The 25,491-nt window shown below is 38.5% G+C and overlaps 1 protein-coding gene across 1 annotated transcript in view; it reads left to right on the top strand.

The window, feature by feature from the left end:
• Positions 1-5,424, top strand: part of LOC124169566 (thrombospondin type-1 domain-containing protein 4-like) — a 191,426-nt gene extending 186,002 nt beyond the window's left edge. Inside the window, exon 5 of the mRNA XM_046548206.1 lies at positions 5,341-5,424. Coding sequence (XP_046404162.1) covers positions 5,341-5,424 — 84 coding nt within the window. The remainder of the gene's footprint in view (positions 1-5,340) is intronic.
• Positions 5,425-25,491: the final 20,067 nt, after the last annotated feature.

Here is a 25,491-nt window from a genome sequence, read left to right as displayed (position 1 = left end):
ATTGAGAACTTACATTCGGAGTACATATGCTTCTTTTCGGAAAAGAGGAATGGAAAATGACAGCAGCGGAGAAAGCGGGGGTGGAGGCCTTCGAAATGTGGTGCTACAGAGGAATGAAAAGGATCAAATGGATTGGCCGAGTAAGTTTTGAGGAAGTCCTAAGAAGGGTAGGAAAGATGAGGAGTCTCATTAAAACCTCAATAAATTGACGGAACAAACTTATGGGCCACATCTTGAGACATGATGGTTTGATGAAGAAAAAAGTGGGGGTACAAGTTGTAACACTACCAAATTACGTAACACCACTCACCTACTTTTTATTTGGTTTCGTGTTATCTTAGGGTATAAAAACACACTTAATTATAAAATAACATGCACAAAATATCACTTTTACACTTTTATATTCAGAATATCAAGAAATAAGACTAATTGGGCCCAATTTACAATCGATCATTATAACAAACAGATTGCATAACTTCCAATTATATTCCAATGGGCTTTTAACTCTTCCCCTTGTGCATTGGTTATAATCATTCAAGTCTACTTATCGGTTTCACTGCTCGCGTCTCCACTCAAACACTGCCGGATAGTACAGTACTCCACAACTCCACTCTCTGCCTGATATCCTCCTCTGCGATCCCTGTCTCTCGATCACACGTCCTTCCTTGTATCGGTTCTCTCTCTCTTTTGGGCGTCTCCTTTTTCTTTGCGTCCTCTCTTTTTTTTATTCTGCCGATCTTCTAAAACACGTCTTATCCGTAGCTCTCTCAACACAACGACTCCCGCTTGTGTATTTTCTCTCCGCGTCCCTAACTACCCATTCTTGCCTCATCACTACCGTTGTTAATTTCAAATTATCTCAACAAACAACATGGTGGCTTGTTTACATTATGTTACAAAGTGGATGGCAAGAACGGAAAAGGAAGACCTTGAACAAAATATATGGTAAAGTAGGATGTGAAAGAGAAGACATACGTTGAAATACGTGAAAATATTAGCTGGTAAGAGATTTGAGTGGAGAGCTGCGTCAAACCAATCCTAGGATCATTGACCAGTGATGATGGTAAATTAAACATTACGTATTTTTATCTGATACTCGAATACTACGTAGTGGATAAATAGTCATCTTGAAAGCACTGTTTTGAGAATAGAGGCACTGTTGGAGCACATTAAGTCATAAATGCACGGAAACCAATGCATCAGCTGTACAGTGATGCTTACCTTCGAATATTTTCCGGACACCCGTTGTTCAATAGGGATGAAAAATAGATTCAGAGAGTATGGAAGATAATGCATCCATGATAAGAGCTGTCTCTCACCCTAGAAAAACTTCATCTATTGCTATTATTTGCTTTCATTGCCGTGGTATTATCATCCTAGTCGAGCGATCCTGCGGCTCAAAGAATATTTTTTCCCTCGCTGTTTTAATCCGCTGCGGTGTAGAGCTCATAAGGAGACTTATCTCATATTAATATTGTGCGCCAGTAGTGAAGAACGTGAATCACAGAAATTATTTTTTCGCGGAGGTTATAAATTTTCAATATGCTCAATTTTTCATTGATTTTCCGAAGTTAAAATTTGATATTTATTACAAAATTTTGAATTTTTTTATTAGTTTGTACTGATTTGACATTACTCTATACCTATCATTTTTTTCCGATACATATGAAGCATATCTTTGTCTCTCCACTGATTATCAGATCGATAACCGCTTCACGGGGTTTACAACTGTTTTTTAAGCTTATTTTTTCATTATTTTTCCAAATTTGATTGATAATTACTACAAAATCGTGTTCATAGGAAGCATCTTTTGGTATTCATTTGAACTGACTTATGGTGCTTCAATATCTATAATATTTTGTTAATGAGGCATAATTTTGTCTCTCCACTGAATAGTTATTGAATCGGCATACGTCTAGGAGTAGTTACAACTTTTCGCTATGTTCACTTTTTCATTAATTTTTCAAAGCCATTATTTGATTATTATCACAGAAAAGTGGTTGAAAATAGAGATTTTCGGATTAAATTGATCCAAATTTCCGGAACTCATTAATTGTCATCTTTTATTGATAAATATTAAAAATATCTATGTGCCTTTACTGATAATCTAATACCATGGTATTGTTTCCAGTAAGCCTTTAACGTCATAGATTTGGGAACGGCAGCTTTGTTGGGGCATATTACGTCCAGAGTCAAAAGATAAGCAATACGACAGCTTGACGGCGATTCACATCTTAGAATATTTTCCGGACACAAGTCGTTCCGTGGGGAGGTGGAATAGGCTACGAGGTCATAGAAGAACAAGTTTCTATGATAAGAGATGTGTCGGGCCCTGGAGAGGTTTCCTCCATTGTTATTTTTTGCTGTCATTGTTGTCGTAACCTCGTCTCGAGTCGGGCGATACTCACGGCGCAAAAGCATTTTATTTCCCTTGCGGTTGAAATCCGGGGGCGCTGCGCTGTAGTGCTCACCACACCGGAATCTCTTTCTAATCTCGCTGTGGAGCTCGCGGCTTTTAGTTCTCGACGGATCCAGAGCGCTACAAAAAAGCTTCGCTGTTGTCCTCAATCTCCTTAGGAAGGGAGCAAGAAAGTAAATGCCCTGAAATCCGGGGTAAGCCAAAAGTTATGAATCCTTTACGATACTGCTAAGAGCATCGTGTATTTCCTTTATCCATTTTTTCTCTGAGCAGACGTACTTTTAAAAAATGCATAGCCATCGATTCACTTCGTATTGCTAAAATCAACGTCATCATTAAACCAATTCTAATATTGGTTCAATATCGAGTCTCCTATCAGGCATTCCTTTTACACCTACGTATTTCTTTTCATTCACATCTTTTTTTTTACCTGTTTCATATGTTTTATTCGAAGTCTTACTTTTCAGGTCTCGCCATCTATTTGTCCCTCGACAGTTTTTCACCGTTCCCTTATGCATTTTTTCTCCAAGTAAACGTCCTTCCTAAAGAAACATCGCTCTCGATTCTATTTGTCTCGCTAAGATCATCATTATTATTACTACTGCGTCAAACAAATCCTTAGATTGGTTGCTAAGGTCAATAGAGATGGTCTTTGCTTTCATCATCACCAACAATCCTAAGATTGGTTTAATGTAGATCCTCACTCAATTCTTCTATCAGCTAATCTTTTCACACCTACGCATTTTTCCTCTTTCACCTCCTTCTTTACCTGCTCTATATATTTCATTCGAGATTTTCCTTTTCCATTCCTACCATCCACTTGTCCCTCGACGATTGTCTTCATCAGGCCGTCATTTCTCAAAATGTGGCCTATAAGGTCGTTCCGTCTTCTTATTTAGGTTTTTACGAGGCTTCTCTTCTCTCCTTCTCTTCTTAGGACTTCCTCATTACTAACTCGTTCGATCCATTTCATCCTCATCATTCTTCTGTAGAACGATATTTCGAAGGTCTCTTTCCTTGATAAGGTTAATGTGACCATGAATCGCCAGTTTTACTCTTCCCCTTCTCTGAGTACTATCCTTCACGAGCAACGCCGGGTGGCCGGCTCGTATATGACATTCGCACTGCTGCTCTTTCTGCAAATGATGAAGCGAAATGCTAATTTCCACGCCTTTTTACAAACTTAAATCCGCCTCTGATAGAGTGCGCGCCCCATCGTACTTTTTTATGGTGGGAGCTATTTACAACTCAGTCAGGACTCCGCAGTCGGATTCCGAAATCCATCAAGGGGCGTAGGAACAAAAAAAAACCTTTTCAGCACAACGATGCCAAACACATCTTCCCCGCCCCTATCATCTTGGTCCAGGGCCTGTATCCTCATCACTCAACCACAGCATCCGGACTGGGCCACTCCTCTTTTAATAGGCGGTTTCGCACGCCCCAAAACCCAACGGCCGAATAATCGATCATCAATCAGTCTTTTGTTTCTCTCTCGTGGAGGATATCGATCATTCCCCGGTTTCGATAGGTCGTGAAGAAAAACCCTCTCGCTTCTTCTATCTTCCCTTTTGTTGTCTTCAGCAATCTCTTGACCATTTATATATATCGACCATTTCCCTCCAGGCTATTTCGTTCTTCATTTCCCCTTCGCCGCTCCACGATGTTCATTTTTTTTAGTTTCGCCATCCTCCGCATATCCCTCTCTGTCTCCTCAAATTATCCAGGTAATTAATCTGGCGGCCGCACCCCTTGGTGGTGTCGCCTCCGTCGCTTCCTCACCACATCCACGGCAATTAACCTCATAACTCGTCTTCCCGACTAGGAGCGATTTCATGGGTGCTGGGGCGTACTTGCTTCCTCACCGCTTGTTTTTTTCATCGCATTCTTTACCGCGGGCGCTCCTAACGCGAATCTTGAGGCCTTACACTAACTTGGCGGAAAGTGTCGCTGCAGACCAACGCGATCTTCTTTTTCTTAGATTTATCCCTCCTTATCCAACGAATTTAATACTTTCAAAAGTCCAGGGTGGTATTAAAACAATTGCCTGGGCATTTAAATTTTCTCCGAACCTCATACCTATTTTTTTAAAGATTGCACGCCGAATTAATGCCAAATTTCATGAGTTTATGAATTTCATGCGAACGTGGAAAATTGATCAGGAATCGTGTAATTATAAATTACGCTGCACAATAAATTTTGCAAATGGGTTTTCTAATTAAACGAATTTAGTGCAGACGGGAATGAATTAATTATTCATAAAGCCCTTGAAATTTTTCATCCACCGAAAAATTGAACTGTATCCAAAATTGAAAATAATTGTGTAATTAGGGATCTATTTGCAATAATATTTCAGGATAACGGTTTAAGAGAAGAATGTTTATTATTGAAAACAGCGTTATGTATAAATAAATGGAATAATAGAATTCACCAGTTTCAATAATTTGTCGCTCATACGTTTGAAGAGCTTTTTCTTGAAAGTTCAAAATAAAAAATGTTACATTTATATATTATATAAATTCCCGTTATATTTTTGGGCACTTCCTTACGATAATTCACACAATGTTTTTAAAAATGTGGTGCTAAGTAGAGGTTTTTAAACTAATTTCAACACTTTTCACTATAGAAAAAACTTTATTTTTCAAAGAAATATTTTCTAATTTCATGATTATTCAATATTTGGTTTTCTTCTATGAAGGGAGGAAATTGTCCTTTTTGTATTTCCGGGGGAGAGGGGTGTCCGGACCCACAAGGTCCCCCCTTGCTACGTCAACAGTAGTGGAGAGAATGTGCGAGAATTCTAGAGAGAAAAAAAGCATCTGCCTTGACAGGGATCGAAACGAGATCCTCCGATTCCGAGGGCTTTAGCCTGTTTAGCTTCCAAATTGTCATTCCTCTCAGTGGCAATTTGTGGACTATTGCAGGTAAGATGGTCTGGACTTTTCAGCTATGATGCGACTAACAGTCCAATCGTGCGCACTGTGCCACAGCTGGAGATCATAGCCTGAACTTTGAGCACTGGAGGTGTTGGCTCTTAACTAATTTAAGTATTCCGGGACTAGGCACGGTGATAACTTTACAGAGTCATCCGCAATCAGGGAGATTGTAAATATCAGGAGGCGCTGCTTCCCAGTTTTAGCGTGGTCTAAGTTCCTCCATCTTGGTTTGACAATTTTTGGACTTAAGTCTCCGACTGATATTATGAGGTGGCTAAGTTTTGTTCTAAAAAATTAACGACATTTAGTGAAAAATGCTACCGTAATCATTAGTATTTCGCCAGTGGTTGTTATCGGATTTTTCCCATAACTCGCGATACATCTATTATTAATGCATAAACTCTGTGTCTGTTAGCCACTTTACTGATGTGCATATCCTTGAAAATATACTTTATTACTGTAATTGTTAGATTTCCTTTGACTATAATAAAATTAAATACCACCAAAAGTGCAGGTAAATGACTAGTTTACTCTCGTAAAATTTTATTTTTAGCTGAGCTGGTTATAGAACGTAACGTAAAGTTGAGTAATAACAACGAGAAACCTGCCAATGAAGTAGGAAAAAAGGTTTACATTGTGCGTTCCATAGTTTATTCTAAGTATTAAGGAGTTATGACCAAAAATTTCACCAAATAGTAAGCATTGACCCTTATGGGATTGATGCACAAAGGTTAAGAAAAGTCTTAGCTGTTTCACAAAATAAAATATATTTGCGACCGGTTTCGATACAGCGTATCATCATCGATGAGATGTGAGATGGGAGATGATGATACGCTGTATCGAAACCGGTCGCAAATATATTTAATTTTGTGAAACAGCTAAGTCTTTTCTTAACCTTTGTGCATCATGAAGGAGTTTCACCATGTTACGCCAACCACCACCGCATTTTCCTTATGGGATTGTCAATGTTATGGTCAAAGTGGGCGTGGCTTGTCTTACCCAAGCACCCCCATTCCGGCCACACTTCCCTCCACGCTCGAAACCTGCCCCCTCCAGCGCAGAAAATGCCCCTCCAGATGTTTATAACCTCCTTGCCTGCAATGCACAAATCGTTTCTAGCGATTTTATCGATGGATTTTTCTTCCTCATAGGAAAATTCACTAAAATCGCTGGCACATTAACTGCGTAAGCTTGGTTTCGCTAATAGTAGGACCCGCCCGCCTTTGTGACGGTGCGGGATTCCTCGTCCCTACCCTTCCTTCCCTATCCCTTCCCAGGAGGCGTCGTCGGGTTCTCATCGCGGCGGCGCCTCCTTCCTTGTTCCTTCCCGTCCTTCCCTTTCTGGGTGCAGAGGAGAAAAGCTCGCGCTTACAGCCCCTGCCACAGGAGTGTATCCTTGCGAGCCCGCCCGGAGTCTCGTTTCCACTGCACAAACTGTGCAAAAAATCCACAGGGGAAAAATATTCACCGTGACTGGGATTCGAACTCGGATCCCCTGATTTCTGGTCGAGTGCCCTGTGGTAGTTATAGTATTAGGCCACAAGAAATTCATTTAGATCCCTTTTGATAGTTAACCGGAAAGTCGCAAATTAATAATGCAAACTTTCGAGTACGCACTATGGGGTTTTTATCCATTCTTTTAATATTTATATACAAACATATTCCATAAATTTGTTATTTAGCTAATGTTTACGTTAAACTGTCCTGAAATTTTTTTAGAAATGTCATTTTTCATTAGAAAATTCATCCTAATCACAACATTTTTCGTCTGGATGATGTATCATTTCATCCTTGTCCACTCAGTAGATACGTACGCAGCATCTAAATAGGAACGTCTATATATCAAATCTTATTACGACCACGAATTTCATCATAAAATATTTTTTTTAATGTCACACGACTCCTTTTTAGTGAGGAAATACCTTGTTACCTCGTCCGATTTTCTTTTTTTTACTTTTTGTAATTTTAATGGAATTTCACCCCGAACCTTTTCGACGCAGATTCCATCTATTGAGATTATATATATTTTTTTTGAATTTGCTCCCGATGATTAAATTTCGGGATTCGTTCACGGATAGGAGGATATATATATATTCCGCGCCGCGGCCTTCATGCTCTGAATATCTCTTCTCGGATTTGTTATCCCTTCGCATTTTCTGGTTCATCCGCGCACCCCTTATGGGAAACTGGAGGGGTTGGAGTTTGGCCGTGGTGGTAACTCTTTACGGGCAAGGAGATTGCTTTTTCGCAATCCCCTTCTCTCTCCGAGTAAAGGCGCTAGGCAGGTCGATTAATACGTTCCCCTTTCCCGTTCGCCCCTTGTATTAATCCTCCGCCTCGTGGCGAAAGCTCTATCTATGCTTCATCCTTTCACGCATACCTTCTTCCAACTCGAACTTTTTTCTTCGCAGCACAAAATAGCGCACTTTCCTTTACAGTAAAGCTATTGTCGGCAACAGTAATATAACGGCAGTTTAGGCAGGAAGTTTGTACCATCTTTCTATTGTTTGTTCAATTTCACGTTTTTTAAACAAAAATTAGTTAGTTAGTATATTTCAACAGAATTAACCACACAAGTGATGACAATATCACCGGTTTTCAGGGTTTTTAGTTCGACGGAAATGGAAAGAGAAAGTATCAGGTTCATCCTCTCCAGTCTACCTCCTCCTTATAATTCGAATTTTTTCGTTCGTCGGAATTAATGACGTAGGTACTTTTCTTTGCAGTTAAGCTACTGTCGGCGATAGAAAAATAACGACAAACGAAAAAGTGAAATAACGAGAGATTAGGCTGGAAGTATAATTCCATCATTCTTTTGATTTTTCAATTTTACGTTTTTTGAAACAAAACATTAATTTATTATTATATTTCAACATAATTGATCACTCAAGTGATGATAATTATCGAGCGAAGCATCAAATTTGGCCACCGTTAACTCGGAAACAAGTAAATGTGTTGCGGAAAAATTACCATCGAGGAGTTTTTGCTACATGACACGAAATTACGCACTTTCCGTTGCAGCAAAGCATATATGTACGCAGAACTTATGTGCCCTGAAGGTATAGAAAAGAAATAGCAAAGGAATTTAAAAGGAAACAGAAAATATAATTCCTTCATTAGTTTTCTTTGTCAATTAAGCGGCTATAAACTATATTTGTTGCTAAAAAAAAGTAGGTACTTAAATGTCCTGATATACAGGGTGTCCCATTTATCTTGACCACCCAAAATAACTTTACTTCATTTGTTCTCTGTCAACGTCAGCAAGTGGATTTTTTCCAATACCCTCGTACCTGCACTGAGTGCTAGAGAGTCAGTCATTCTTCATAACACTTTGTTTATGTTAATGGTCCACTGTGCGACATTTTTAATAACTCTTAAGGAGATGAAATGAATTGCCGAATAAAAAATATAGGGTGGCACTTAAAAAAGACATACCACTGTTCGTATCTTTGCAAATAACAAAGCTACAAGGAAGGCAATCATGCTGATTAATGCCCCCCTGGCTGCTAATGAACATTTGTTAGACACATTTTTGAATTTGCATCTGGACAAAAAGTTATTCCGGGTGGTCAAGATAAATGGGTCACACTGTATAAGAAACCTGGGTAGCGTATTGGTCTGCGCAGTTTCCCGGAAAGCCAACGGTCTGGGGTTCGATTCCCGGACCAGAAGAATCTTTTCCCGTGACAATTTCTGTGAATTTTACCTCCTTTCACGCGGTAGAATGGAATTATTACAAATACTGTAACTTTGTTTATTGCCGTGAAAAAGGTATCGGTTTTTATGGTTTTCAATACGAATTTTAAAATAAAGGTACCTGTAACTTGGAAAAAAATATTTTTTATGCGGGCAAACTTTGGTACTACTTGGTAACATATCTTTGCTTTGAGTGTTGGTAGTGTCTAAGGTGTAATTTATGTACAAAAGTATCTTTTGTAAGTTTGGTATAATACGGGCAGAACTAAAGAGGATGAATTGTAGTTTTGTTCTTGGTTGTGTTGTAATCCGTTTGTCCGCATCGCTAGTACTATGTAATTTTCTATTAATAATAGCACAGTTATGTGACAGTTATCGACAGATATGTGTAGCGACCGAAGTTCTTTCGGCAGTCGATTCCCTCAGTTAACAGTAATTACTCCTTGCAGAGTTGTAGTTCCTAGTTTTCATCGTTGCCTTAGGCCCCTCCCTGGGAAGCGCAGCTATGACAATCCCCGCATGAAGTACCATTTTCATCAATATAGTAATTGCTTATGGTTTAATTCGGGATTAAGGTGGAAATTAATTTTCGCAGGCTTATTAGGTAGTTCATTGAGTTTTGTTTTTAGCTGTTTTAGAAGGCCCCACCCTATAAAACACACGAAAAGGGGACCCCAACGATTCACAAATTCAATGCTGTGATGACCCTTCGGTCAATTATATCACTTTGCTTAACGGGTAAAACTCTATTTTGAGTCATTTTTGTACCAATTAATATTTTTCTGGTGGAGAATTTTCTTGTAGTAAGTGGCCTTTATTAGCATGCTTTTTAGCACGGGAATACATAAAATGTTCACTGTCGGTTAGTACGCTGTCATATCTTGGGTTTTAGTTATTTGAAGGATGTCCTAAAATGAGAAAATAGGTTGATACATCATAATTATTGAAATAACTAATCTATGCACTCAATGCATATGGAAATCACATTTTAATTTTAGTTCCTAGTGTTTGCATTTGATGAAATTATACATTCATCTCATATTAGGTACTTGCGTAAGTTAGCTGAAATAAAAATATTATCTGGGATACTGAATAATGCCTGCCTGCCTAGATAGAACCCCGCTTTACCACTCACTGAGTTTTCAAATGTCTCTTTTATGCCAGGAATTGTCGAGTCACTTCAGAGCACCAACTTGATATTTTTTCCTTGAAGGGCGTCTGTCATATTCCACCTGATATTCAGGTAACCAACGTTTGATTGCCCTCAGCTTCCTTTGAATCCGTAGCGGTACGGAAAAGCACTCTTGGCTCTGAATGTCTTTTATAACCATTCTTTACTCCTGAATTCAGGCTGCCTTATCATCTTCATCAGCTCTCCAATCCTAATAATTTGTTAGTCGAGCCTCCCTTTCCAGTCCTGGAACCAACCGGGCTTCCTCGCTTCAAAGGTGAATTCACTCACTGCCTTTCACTTCACCCTCTTTGATAATCCTAAGTTTTTGTCTTTTGATCTTCCTCGCAGGGCTTTTTATATCCGTTCCCTCACAGGTACCACTCTTAATGAGCTCATTTCCTTCAAAAGGTTTTGGTCTATCCATCATTTCAGCCCTTCACGCTCGCTCTATGAAGTTTCCTCGGGCTCATTGCTTACAGAATCATAATTTTGGACGACTAATTTCGAAGCGTTTTGCCATTACGTGATTATTCATTTTAGATAATCAAGAAAACAAGAATGCGCGAGTAGTTGATGGGACTGAGCAGAATGAGATGCACAATTTTTAGTCTATCTTCTCCAAGGAAAATTTAAGTGCTCACTGGAAGTAGAAATGATGCATTTATCCTTACTGTGCTTACTCAGGAATGCTGTGCTTTGTAGTGCTCAGCTCTAGGTAACTAAGCCACCTTCTACTTCTAGGAATTTCAAATCGGGTATATTATTTACGCTGAATCAATTTTCCCTTAGAATACGGCAATAGTCACATTCGCCAAAAGTATCGAATTATTAGATCTCACTGAAAATTTGTAAATTTAGTTTAAAGGAGTATTCTATGTTCTGACAAGTAGCTACAAGAAAGCTCTGTCGAAGAATTACTTTTGATATCGTCATTCTGTATCCTAGCCTCGAAATATGATGCTCTTACTGGGTAATTTTCTGAGATTTATTAATTACTAATAAATATCCATAAAAAACAATATTCATAACTTTGTTATTGCTGCTTTCAATTTAGTGCGTTTATACGACAATTTTGGGACTTTACACCGGAAGTGACTTCCATTTAAGCTAATTTTTATGACATAATAATTTAATATGTACCATGAAGTACAGTTGACTGAGAGTAGTAATGAAATATTTTTTCTCTTTGCTAATAGAATTTTTGATAGAAATAACAAAAGTTGAATGAAAAAATTACTAAATAACTGTTGAATTAAAAATTTCTTTTGAAAAGGGTTGGCCAGACGAGATGACAAGTTTTTTGGTTGTTATTCAATTACGAATCCGAGTATGAAATAATGTTTACGTCCTCTTGCAGCAGGAATATAATTATCGCAACTATCCAAGTCCTGCTTAGGAATATTTTCGAGCGCTCACCAAAATTCTCGTTTCATTAATTTTTTTCCTTAATGAGCACGTTTCTAGCCATATAGCGGATCAGTTAAATTGACCAATATCTCATTTTGATTTTCGCTGAGGAAATATTTGAAATAAATTATCCATATGCTCAATTTAATCTACTAATAAAGTGTGGAGCTAAAACTGTGTTATGAGGTCACTGGACGACTTCCTTCAACTACGGGAACCCACGTTGATTGTCGTCAGGGGCGCTTGGCCAGTGATATTTACGCCGACAGGCATGCATTAAAGCCGTTTTGATCCTGTCCGTCGTTGTCACATAAGTCGAGGCTCCAATTAGGGGGTCGTTATTTAGCCAGAGGTAGCATGTAGCCTTGCAGTATACATTGTCTCCCTCTCAACAATAGAACATAACTCATGTTGTGTTAAAATTTCATTCAAATAGTCTGATTTGAAGCGTTTTTTAGAATAACTGATTCGTGGTAGTTGAGATATTTTATTTAACCAGGTGTTTAGATATATTGAATTCATATAGATGATAAAGGTGTGGCGTATTAAGAGCCGGTCTAAGCGGTTAGCTAAGTACGCGGCCGCATAGGTGCCGCGCCGAGCAAAAGCTCTGCTTTTTAAGCTCTAGGTATGTCATATTCAATATATTAGAGCAAGCCCATTATAATTTCTCGCTAATATTTAAGTCTCAACACTTTATCCTAAAGTATTTATAGTTATTTTAAAATGCATAGAGAGAATCCTCATTCCCTCTCAGATGATTTTGAGGAGGGGGGACGGAATTTTGTACGCTTACTCTAGATGAATATCTACAAACGGCCCTGGACGTATTTGAATTCTAGATATGAAGCGAGGTTTGTTACCATTCCAGAAAAATGGCTAAATGTTCCGTTAAAAATAAAAATTTGTATCTTTGGCATTATGAATTACATGTCAAAATTTAGTTTTATACGTCAGTATTCATTGTCATTTGATCTTATATTTCCGATAATACGGCGTGAAACAGGAAGTGTTTTATGGAGAAGGCTCACAAAAATATTTTTTGGCATAATTATCTTTGTCAAATTTGATCGGGAATCTGAAAGAAATCATGCCTTGAAGTAAAGATAAAGATAATATTTTTATAGATCTACATAATACCCTGCGAGCCACCTGTAAGGTGATTGGCAGGGGGTGATCAATCACGAGCACGCAGCATGCAATTGGACTCCCATATGCACAACATGCGGTCCAAAAAAGTCACGCACACGAAAACATTTCGCTACCACATGCTGCCAGAAATAATAATAGACTCAGAAATATATATTAAGCTAGACATATGGTAGTAGGCTGCACTAAAAGACATGTAGTACATTTGTGAGTTCTAACGCTGCCGTTATAATCTCTTCTCGATCGTTTAACTTTATAATGGTTTATGATGGCTCATTTTATCGAAATAAACTCATATAGATTGAAATTCACTCTGGAAAAACAAGTCGTTACATATAAAGGCAGGACTTAAAAAAAACCTTTAATTTGAGCATGTCAAGTTACTCATGGAAATTGAGTTTATGAAATCTGAGAATTCTTAGTTCAATATTTGTTGTAATTTCTTTATTTTAATCTCAAATGCTATGCTCTCAATGTGCCGCATGCTGTATTGAATAACTGGAACCTTCTGACAAGCCATATGGCTTAGAAGGACTAAGTTTGTTTATGCAAGGAAAGGCAATTAATAGAAAAAAATTATATAAGGTCAATATTTAAAGTTATTTTCCTATGATAACAACTATTACTATCAGTAAATATTCATGCAAGCTTTATTAGCCAGCTTTGGCAAGGCTTTCGTATGTACGACTGAATGGATTATCATGAGTAGTTTTGAGAAGTTACAGAGTAAAGGGGAAGTTCAGCGTTTGGTGTGGGAATAAAGACGAGATGGCCGGAATTCATAGAAGGATATGAAGTGAGTGGAGAGCTTTTGAGGAGTAAAAGGTTACTGAAGTGGGTGATATGGAGCTAAGTGTTTGCAAAGTGCGTCGGAGAAAACATAGGGATGGAATTTCGGCTGACGTAGGAGAGACCAAAGGTTAAGGGCAGTGGAAATAAACTTATGACTCTAAAGCAAGCAGTTTTGTTAATAAATAATCATGAAGCACCTAGATGTAATGAGAAAAATTACGTTAAGGAAGTTCAAAACATTGAGAATGGGAGGTACTATAGAGAAAAATTTAGTGGGGAAAAAATGTGTCACAAAATTTAACCCTGGATAGCTGATGCCATTATAAAACAATATTACTAACGATGTTTAGCTCGTAAACATGTCATTTTTAAACTTCAGAAACCTTGAGCCAAGCGATATGATTGGCCGCGAGTTTGCCGTTTCCGGATGCTTCACCGGATGATCACCGTCGTACGTGCGTCAGCTATTGAACTATGAAGTTCTAAATATGCCATCTGCAGTTGCACTCCTTGTAAATCGAGGATCAACGAGACTCGAAATAATTGCCGAGGCCTACGTCGCGTCACCTCGATATTATTTCCGTCTGGCGCGGCCTCGAAACGGTGACAATAAGGTTTCTTGAATTGCAACTTTCGGAAACGTCGAGGCTTGAACGTCGCCACCTCGACATTGCCGAGGATTCGACAAAATCGATGCCTTCGTGAATAAGGCCCCAGGACAACTCATGAACTCTCAGTGCTTTGCCTGCCGGAGATGGCGATGTATTCATACTTGTGTACTTGAATACTATCCAAGTCATCCGTCAAGAGGAAAAATTATTGATCACTCGGAGCGGTTAGCTTAAGTTTGTATTATTTAAATAAGTTCGTTTAAGATCTAAACATTACTGGTTATTTAGGTTCCTACTAGGATCAGCTATACAAGGTTAAAAGTGCGCGTCACAACTTTTCTCCAACTTTTTTTATTCGAAACTATGAGAAAAATTTGTCTTTGCATTCCGATGGATTAAAAGTATGCGTAATTGGACTCATACTTTATGCACTCAAGCACTCAGTGTTTCCAACTGGAAGGTTGGTGAGGTAAGAGCTCATCCCAAAGTAAACCACGCGCGTGTGGAATTAAAAGAATCAGGGTAGTGGGGCCAGTTTTCTCCTCTTGAACAATTCGCACGTCGAGAGTTTTCATGTAAGTTGTCCGCTTTGTTTTGCCCGGAAAAAGGGAATACATGGAAGCAAGAGGAAAAGAGTGGATGGAAGATCTCCCCCGTCATTAAGGCGACGCGAACTACGTACAGCGAAACCAGATTTGATGTTCCAGTGAAAGGGAGGGAGCGTCATAGTCTAGTGCGAAGACCGCTTGGCTACCCACCGATAGATCCCGGGTTAAATCTCGTGTGAAACCTTAGGACACCTCAAAACACAAAAGCTCGAAGTGCGAGGTGGCTCATGGAAATGAACAGCTCTCCCTACCCCGAATGGCTGAATTTGAAAAGCCTTTGACTTAGAGGTGAGCTCTAGTCTCTCCTTACAAAAATATTCACCGTGTTCCATCACTGAGCTAGTGGAAGAAGTGGTAAATGAATAAAAATAGAGATTGCCCAGATTTTTTTCTCTCAATGATGCTTAGTTTCAGTAAAAACTATAAATCGACCAATCAAAAAAATAAAATTAAAAATTATTAATTCAGCCAGCAGGATTATGTAGGTCATTACGGCATGGATAAGCAATCAAATTAGATCTGTAAATCCAGTTTCAGTTAAAGCCATGCATTTGCATCAGACATGCGAGCGTACTGACATTGAGATTTGTCGACATTGAGCGATTCGTGTGTACAAATGCTTTCACCGTGCCTTTTACAGAATACCAGTGTATGGCGCCCACCAAATGAATTCCGTTTAGGGTGCTCTGTTGAGATCCCCATGGTGACATCACCATGCTCAACAATCGCGTATTAAATTTTCGTGGCTCCTCCGTCCGTTCCTTTGTGAGTTCAAACCGCCGGTCGACATCACGAGTTGACCGCCTTTGTGTTGGAGAATCTCGGTCTGGTCTCCATGCTTCCATTTAAGGAAGGACACCCGCTGAGTCTCTGGTTGGTACCGGAGCTCCTCTATTCAAGTCCTCTTGCCCAGCGTAAAGTGTTGTACCGTAAGTTCATTCAATTTTAGAACGTATGCTCCGATAGTTTACATTTTATGACCTACCACGTTTCTTCTGGCCCCATTGTCGACGATAGTTTATATTTTTCTCGCTTCTCCACGCGGAAATTTTGTATTCTTCGTTTGGACACAAAAACCTAAAAAAAGAAAAGGAAATGGTAAAAAAATGACTCTTTAACATTCTTTGTTCTGCGCTATCTTAGACTTTACCTACTTCCAATTTAGATACCCAATCAAATAGTTCTTATCACGGTTTTATCATTAAAGATACTCGGTTTTTACGGTGCTCTTGCAAAGAACGATCTTGGGTTACCTATAACTCTGGAAATCAACACTTTTTTATGCATATCATAATTTTTAAATTGCTAGGTATTCTTTTCTGCTATACAATTTGAATTTAAAAAGCGTATCTTTTCTCAGCATCAAGTTGTTTTAAATATCTTTTAAAGTTCAGGAAAAATGGAATCGATGGGTGATATAGTTTTGTAATTTGTAGCTTTATAACCTTTGTATCCATTACATTAGTAATATGTAACTGTCTACAACATCGCCAGGTGTATTTAATTTGCGTAAATATATACTTATATTTCCCGAAGTGAGTGTTTTCGGTAGGTAATGCTCAATGGCTAAGGGTAAATTTGACGTGTTTGGTAGCCGTGTTACCGTGAGACGTCCATATCAGCGAGGTAACATGCAAATTGAGGCGCGGAAATGCAAAAACTCTACTGCGCTGTAATATAGCGCTTTACGGTAAGGAAACATTGACCTTGAGGAAGGAGGATGAGAATAAAAGCTTTCGAAATGTGGGAGATGGAGAGGGTGAAGTTGACAGATACGAAGAGGAATGGCGAAGTACTAGGCCGAGGGGGCTTCATAGACGAGGCCCAATTCCATCCCTTAGAAGCCTTATTTTTGTTGTCACTTCGGTCGCATTTTAATCGGTTTTCAAAAATTATGCGCTGCGCGGTGATAAGTGCAATGCGATTCACTTTCTCCCAATATTTTGCATTATAATGTATGTAATTTCGAGGAATAGCATGGAAAAGTTATGCATTTGATAGATTATATCATCATGCATATAAATTTCGGTCAAAACCCCTAATTATACCTTATTACCCCGTGAAACTCGGATCACTTTGCCCTTCAGCGACGCAAGTGGAGACTTTAGTAAACTCACCTTCGACCTGAAGACGCTGGCAGGATAGCCAGCAAAACTGTTGTCTACAAAGAAGCTGACGCGAAAGGAAACCCGGAAGAAATGCAGAGATCATTTAGTAAACTCATTCAAATGCCCGGTGGTTGGCAATACTTTTGAATCCGACTTGAGGATCCTCTTCCGTAATATTCGTGTACTAGGCATTTTTACGAGGAGAGATAGATTTTAGATAAGGCTCGAAAAGACAGAAGGTTTGGATAATTTTATGATCCCATCTGACCCAAGAGTTTTCATGTTTGAGGCGATATACATTTATATGAAAATTCCGCAGAGAAAAAATGCAGTCGTTTGGACCGCGATTCGACTCCGGATTCCCGGATGAGTGCTTCAGACGGTTAAGCTAAGCGTCAATCTCCTATGTGGAAATTTGCGGACTGTATCGGACAATATACAACAAATAAATTCAAATTAGAACAAATAATATTTAATTTTAATAGAACTACAACCGATTTCTAGAAATTCTCTACGATTACCAAACACAATTTTGTTGTGAACAGAATTATCGGACTTATAGTAATGACTGTAGCTATTCTAATCAACCAAATTCATTCTCCTTTATTGAATACACGTTAATTATCTCTCAAAATTTCCTTCATTAAGCAATAAATTATCTTATAAATGTCAGCCAAGAGGAAATTGAAGTCCCTTCGGAGGAAATATGAAACTCGACGCCTACTAACCAATTATTTTCTGTTGAATATTCGTGATCGAACAAAGTTGAGTGGGCAAATGATGTCAATTTGTGTCAATTTACGAAGTGCGCCCAGACAAAACCCATGAAAATAATTATGTATTAAGAAGTACATCCATACCCCAGCTATATCAATTTTAAGTACGGAGCAATGAAAGTAGTATTAGGTATGAAATGAGAGTAGTAATTCTGTTGGCTTTGGGTGGTACGTGGTGAAACTAACAGGAACCCAATACTTAACATTCTCTTAATTTTGATTCGAATCGAATACCTTCTGAATCAACTTTGAAGCTAAAAATTATCCAAACAAGCATTTGAAGTGAGAAATAAAATATAGAAGGTCGTTATCAATAGCTGTCATTCTTGATTTTGCGCACCTTTTTCTATCAGCTAATCTTTTACCAACTACATAACTCTTCTGAACTTGTGTATAAGTCAAATGTCCCTATAATTGTTTTTCGAGTGTATACACCAGGACACAGTCTGAGAGTAGTTTTTTTCTTGAGTTTAGTAGCAATTTTTATCGCCAGGTCTAGGAGGCAGTCTTTTCTTCTTACCCCAACGTGTTTTTCAAAGGCCGAAGGAAGAACGTATCGTTCAGTGCCTAATGCAAAAGTGATAAATATTATCTCACGCAAGGATACAAAAAAAAGGTTGGTACTATTACACCAAGGAATTGAAAGGTTTTTAAAGAGGAGCTGTGGAAGGATATATTTTTAAATAAGTGATAAAGTTTTCAACCCGTGGAGTTCATGGTTTGAAAAACGGTGAAGCAATAAATTAATTAATGCTATTCTTGCACGTTTTGCGTGCCACAATGTTTTGATCTTTATGAGAGCACTTTTATTTTTATGCATTAAATTAGCAATATACTCGTCATCTACGCATCTATTACAAAACCTACATATCGTGGAATGCTCGGGCTGAAGGATTTATAACTGAGGAAGCTCTTTAGAATCCAAAAACGTAATTACTCCATGGTTTCGAACCATTTCTTGAGGGTGTTTCACGTTTACCTACGTCAGTATTACATTTCATATCATTAGCTGCTCTGGGCCATTCTTCTGGTGGATATCATATGATTTTTCGCAGTATTCACCGCCATTATGTACGGAATTATCGATAACCATAACCAGTAGGCAATTAAAGATATGTCATAATTTTTTATTCAAGTTTCATATTTTCCTCGTAAAATTTACCTACTTATACACGCGCAGATTTCCTTAGTTTATCCAACTAGTGAAACTCATTCAATCACTTTCGTGGGTTAGCTATGTGAAAGAAGTATTCAAAATTCCTAGCTACTTGAATTGCAAATTGGGCCAAAAAGCAATCGTTCCAGTCCGTATCAAAGTTTTTATTCGAGCACAGTCCGTGTTGTATCTACTCCCACGTTAATCATCAAAAGTTCCTCAACCGCTTGTTCCTATTTCCTTTCGGCTTTCACTTCTATATCCCCATAACGGACCCAATTTCGTCGTCTCGCTCGATTATCAATTTCCTCCTGCTACGCTCGGGAAAGATGGTATAATTACTCCATCAACTCAATTATTTAAATTAATTCAGTTTTGTCTCAATTTCATCTGCCCATGATTCTCTCCATGGCAGATATTTAGGATTCAAAAAAGGAATGGATCCAGTGTTTCATAAGGCTGTTTCCCATTTCATCGCTATTTTAATTTCGTATTTTTGGCCGCACTGGTTTATTCTTCCAACGATTCATTATTTGATGCGGTATGGTTTTCACTACCTTCTCTTCAGGAATAACCGACGACCCTGAATTGGCACTAAGTGAAGGAATTTCATGAATTTTTAGTCAAGTTTAATACTGTCTTCATAATTCTATCTATTGTGAAATACCCGGGATGAAGTTTTTATTACCCTGACAACTCTTTAGAATAAAAAAAGGAATTACTAAATGTTTCTTAAATCTGTTTCCCATTTGATTAGTGTTTAAATTGCGTATTTTTAGACGTACTGGTTTATTCCTCTTGTGGTTCCATTATTGGATGCAGTGCAGTGTTCATTGCTTCCATTAAGAAATACCGACGATACTGAACCGCAGCTAAGGCAAGGAATATCATGAATTTTTATTTATATTTAATATTGCCTTAATAATTCTGCGCATCATGACGGAAAGCTCGTGCCGAAGGTTTTATAACCTTGAAAACTCTTTAGAAATCAGAAAAGGAACTTCTCCATTGTTTTGTTCATTTCATTTTTTATTTTTAGTTTTTAAATTTTATTTATTTCAGAAGTCCATATACAGCAATATTTCCAATTAAAAGTTTCCCAATAACAAGAAATTATATAACAAGAAAACAAAATACATATAATGTAACGGGAATCAGATACATAAAATACGCCTAAAACATAAAACTAAAGGGAAAGGGAGCAGTGGTAAGAAATGAGAAATGTTGATACTGGTGCTCAGAAAGGTAAGATAGCGCCAAGTTAGAAAAGATGATCGGGAATAGGGAAAAGGGATCAATGCTCGGAGGAAGGGAATTAAGAAGCGAGGGGAGGCGGAAAAAAAGTGAGCGTTGAATGAGTGATAATCTGGGAATAATCTTTCGCAATCTTTCACGTTTAAATCACTATTTAACTTTCATATTTTCAACGGAATTGGTTCATTTCTTCTGTAGCTCCATTATTTGATGATGTGCAATATTCATAACCTTCTCTTAAGCAATTACCGATGATCCTGAACCGCTGCTAGGTGAAGGAATTTCATCATATTTTAGTTATGATTAATATTGCCATTATAGTTCTGCGTATAGTGAAATATTCCGATTGAAGGTTTTATCACCAAGATTGCTCTTTAGAATTAAAAAAAGGAATTATATATTGTTTATAACCATTCTTGAGGGCTTTTCCGATTTTCATCGCTCTTTAAATTTAATGCTGCTGACTGCTCAGGTTCATTCTTCATGTAGTAGTATCATATGATCTTTTGCAGTATTCACTCCCTTTCCATAAGAAATTAACCATTGTATTAAACAGCTGGTAAAATAAAATGTGATTTACTTTTAATCAAGCTTTATATTGTCTTCATAATTCTACTTGTACACTTGAGAAGCAGGGATCGGGTTGGTGTGATAGCTAGAATGTTGGCCTTCCACCTGGCGAGCTCGGGTTCAAATCCCGGCAGTGGCATAGAATTTTTAGAGATTGCCCGATCCTTGCTTGAATGTTGTGTGGAGGACATTCCAAGCGCAACACTCCGTCCGTCGGATGGGACGTTAAGCCGTGGTCCCCTTGGCGCCTTTCGTTAAGAGCAGGCTAATGCCGACGCCGGGTTTCTCTCCACCCTTCCTTAACTACCTTTCATGGCGCAAATGACCTATGTTGTCTGACGCCTCCTCCAAATACTATACGTGTGAAGCTTTTCCTTAACCGTGACAGCTCTTTAGAATTAAAAAAAGAATATCTTCTGTTTCTTAGACCACTTATTATGCATTTTTTCCGTTTATTTGGACCGGTAAAGGAAATTATGTTTTCGTTAGTACTCATAATGAATATTCTATGTTTGTTCTGGATACCTTAGTCTCCAGTAATGCCGTAGTTGTTTATGTCGCTACTTATGGTTTAATAAGACCCTTGTCGTACTCGAGGATAGTTTTGCAAGCGAAACATGACGAAGTAAGGCAATCCGCGCGATTAGCAAGGTAGGTAACAGCTGGAAGCATTCCACTGCTCAGGTGGCCGAAAAATGAACGTGTAATTATGATGTCACGGAGAACGAATTTCAGCACTTATCCGACGAGGTCCCCACACTCGGGGTTACCTCATTTATGTGCGCAGTACGCCTCTTTCTGAAAAAAAAATGCACAGCGCGCCCCCTACTGAGCGAATGCGGAGTTGGGAGGCACCAGATTGCACGACCATTTACACCCCTCGAGGTAATTCGCCGTTCGCCGCTAACTCAACGCCCAACATAGTTGCGGAGCCGAATACACTGCTACCTAGTGTGTGAGCACCGCGGCGCAGTTTCGGTGGTACACTAGCACCATACTTCTGCGTGGAGGGGCAGGCAATTACAAGCTTGCATGACCCGATCCTAGAGGGCATTGGGGTGGAAGAAGGCTGGGAGGAGTCGCCCGAATGTGGCGTAAGGCGACTACTCCGCCCTCTCTTTATGTCATTTCACACCACGCTGGCTTTTATTGTTGCCCCACGCGCCCCGTCTTCCCAATACAACATACCTACCTACATCCCACGCCGTTCCGAGACGGGTCACTAAATCTGGGGTTAATTTCCATCATGCAGGGCTGAACCACCTGGATTTCGGTGGGTTCATAGCGTGAAAAATACGGGCCTTAATAAGAGTCATTTCGTCGAGGAGACGTTATTTTGCCGAGGACTTATTGTTCCCGTTGATCAAAAATTATAATTTTTCTGAACGTAACCAAGCGAGTTTGAGAGGATTGCTATGTAAGTGTGGAAAGAAAAGGCTTGTGAAGAGTTTGATCTATAGAGTGTATTGCTTTACGGTGCGGAAACATTGACACTAAAAAATGAGGACGAGGACTGGAGACGTTCGAGATGTGGGTGTGGAGAAGAATGGAGAAGGTAAAGTGGACGAAGAGGAGGCGGAAAAACGAAGTGCTGGACATGATGGGCGAGGAAAGCAGCGTCCAGGTGAGGTACGGAGGAAACGGAAGGTATGGATAGAGCGATTATTGAGCGGGGAGGGGATGTTGAAAACGGAGTTAGAGGGTAGAAAATTAGGTAAATGTGAGAGTGGGGAGAAGAGAATAGGATTATAAGATAGAATAAAAGAGAGTAGACCTTATTTTGATTGAAGAGGAGGATGAATCGGAGGAGTACAAGAAGGAACGAGAGGCAACAAGAATGCTTCTTAAATACTCTAAGGAAATATTACCTGAATGAGTAGAATACTAGAACAATAAACCGAACGAGAGAAAGAACGCTGATCACCAATAGTGGATAATATGACGAAAACCATTTTGTACTTTGTGATAGTCTTTTCGATTCAAATGCGTCGGATTTTTTCACCAAATCTTTGCTTAAGTTTTCCACAGCTTTGTGAGAATCAATTTCTACAATTTTTCTTAATTTTTTTTCAAATGAACCATCTCATTTTTTACTTGAACGAACAATTTCCGCGGAAATGCAGAGATTAAAGATATTTAAATCCGTGGAGGGTGCAGAATTATTCCTTACCTTTGCGAACGTTTATTTGAACTACTACTTGTTGTTTAAAGTGGCTACTCTCAGCCGTGGAATGCATTTTCGATGCAAATTGCTGCGCTCAGCTGTGAGCAAAGTTCTGAAATGAGCTTGTTGGTGGAATACTGGAGACTCTGGAGGGTCTTCGAAGACTTGAACTGTACCGAGTGTTTGGCCCGAATAGTTTGTTTACCCGCTCTTCTTGAAGTGCATTCTGTTTGTTGGCCATTCGGCTAAAATTACCGAATAAACTATACTTTTAGTACTAATTACAAAGCACTTACGACCCTAATTACCTTATGTAAGTGTGCTTCGTTGATTGATGGAACCAATTAAATACTTGCGGATTTAGCCATTGATGCGACCTGAATAATTAAGGTATTTATGGATTGTGGTATTTCACTGACCACGGATGATCGGTGACTTCTTCTTTTTTGTAGTTATTTATCCTGGTCTATATCCTAAATCTAATTAGAAATAAAATTGGTCCCTTATTGAGAGGGATTATTTTAGTGGCGATGATTAAGGTATTTATGGATTGTGGTATTTCACTGACCACAGATGATCGGTGACTTCCTCTTTTTTGTAGTTGTTTATCCTGGTCCATATCCTAAATCTAATTATAAGTAAAATTGGTCGCTTATTGAGAGGTATTATTTTAGTGGTGCTTTTTTCGGAGATTGCTGTATTTTCTAATTTATTTTCCGCTAAAACATTTTGTATCAGCGCCCAGAGGTGGTTAGACATAGATCGTACTTAGACCTTAGTAACTTAGGACTTAGAAACGTCGATCATTTTATTTTTAATCTAACATTCTAGGTCATTTTGCAGTCTCATGTTCTCGATCGTTTCAATTATTTAAAATAGACTACAGTAAAAAATTTAAATTCTCACCAGTCCAAGCTTAAAATTGATCTTTATTGTATTATTTGTTAGATTACTTACTTCATAGTGACTTTTTCTCTCAGCAGGAGCCCTGGAAAATAATTTTTAAACTTCCCAATATCTTTAATCTTCCATTGAGCAATTTTTTTTCAATGAGACCGTGAAGATCTTCCATTGAATAAATATGAAGTATGTTATGCATTTTTGACAGATACTTTTATGGAAAATATTTTTACTTTTTTATTAGTTAAAAAAATGTAATTACCTTCTTATTTTCGCCTTAAGATACGTTTTACTTACTGTATATCACTTTTATTAATGTAGTCACCTCTTACCAGAAGCAGTGGTGAACAATATAGCCCTCTATATTTAGCCAAAAGTAAATGTGAAACATTATGTTAGTCTGAATGTACACAACACTCTGCGAATCACCTTTTGGGTTTTTGACTGAGAGTGAATAATCAACGGTACACAGCTTACAATAAGTACTTCACCTGCGCACCACGTGGTTGTGAAAAATATGCTTGCAACATTGAAAGGAGGACACAAATTAGATGAGCTCCCACCACCTGCGGTTAAATAACTATATGTGATATTTTTAGGGTGTAGTGATGGCAAAAATTATATTTTACTACTTGGTGTGTTTTGACGCCTCTTATTAACTAGAAAGCATCACGTTTCGTAATTGTGTTTGGTCTTAGCAGAAGCCACGGTAATTTCTTTCTGTCTGGACTACAAAAACCGAGTTACGCTGTTTTTGTATTTTCATTAAAACAGTGGAAAGTTATTTTTAATAAGGCAGCTAATACCGGCCATTGAATAATGGTTAGGTATCTCAGCCATAAATGTTGTATGTATGTGAAGATAAATAATATTTCTCATAATGCCCTTTTCCTTTTTCATAAATACAATTCCCCCTTTATTCTCGTATTTGCATCTCTGCCGTTGAATAGCAGTAAGGATTCTTATAAGTTTTTTGGGGTTTACAGATAAAAACATTTTTTTAAATTCTTTTGTTCATTTTTCCTATTTTACTACACATATTTATTCCAATTGAAATATTTGCTTACCAAAAGATGCACAGTTTCGTATTGGCAATATTTTTTAGCAGAAGCCATGATAGTTAATTTAGCTCCCCTCATTCTGAACTACAATAGATGAGGAGTTCTATGCTATCCTCTACAGAATTTCAATGGGAAAGTTCTACGCCATGAGACAACAGCTGTTTTTGTACATCCACATAGCACCCCACAAGCCACCTTAAAAGGCGTGTGGTAGTGGTTGTTAGGACACCAGCCTTCAACATATAAAAAGAAAATGGTAAAATAAAATTACGACTGGAATTTATTAAGTTCTCTATGTTTCGAGGGAAAAACGAATTCCAATATCTATATTTTCGATTCACCAGTTTTGAGAACGTCGTGAAGGAAGAGCGCGAGCTGCGTTTCGCATGATCTACCTTTTCGGAAGCCGTGCTTACAGCCAAGGAGGAAGTTACGAGAAGTAAGTTGTCGTTGAATAAGTTCGAGGTATATTTTTTTATGAGGGATGAAAGGTTGATGGGGAAATTCTTCTTTTCCTCCCTTTGTTTCGTTTCTCTAAATATAATTCCCCCTCTTTCCTCCAATTGACGTCTCTGTTTGAGAAGCGTTCATCCCCCTCTTCCCACAATGCACCCTGATTCGAATTCCACCCACGTAATCCAACTCTTTTATTTTACTCCAAGGGGAGGGGGGTCTTCTTTTTTCTCCCTTTTGCAGTTTTCCTTTCCACCTCG

Source organism: Ischnura elegans, chromosome 12 (assembly GCF_921293095.1).
Source record: "Ischnura elegans chromosome 12, ioIscEleg1.1, whole genome shotgun sequence".
Classification (NCBI taxonomy): domain Eukaryota; kingdom Metazoa; phylum Arthropoda; class Insecta; order Odonata; family Coenagrionidae; genus Ischnura; species Ischnura elegans.
This window is presented reverse-complemented; position numbering and strand designations above follow the sequence as displayed.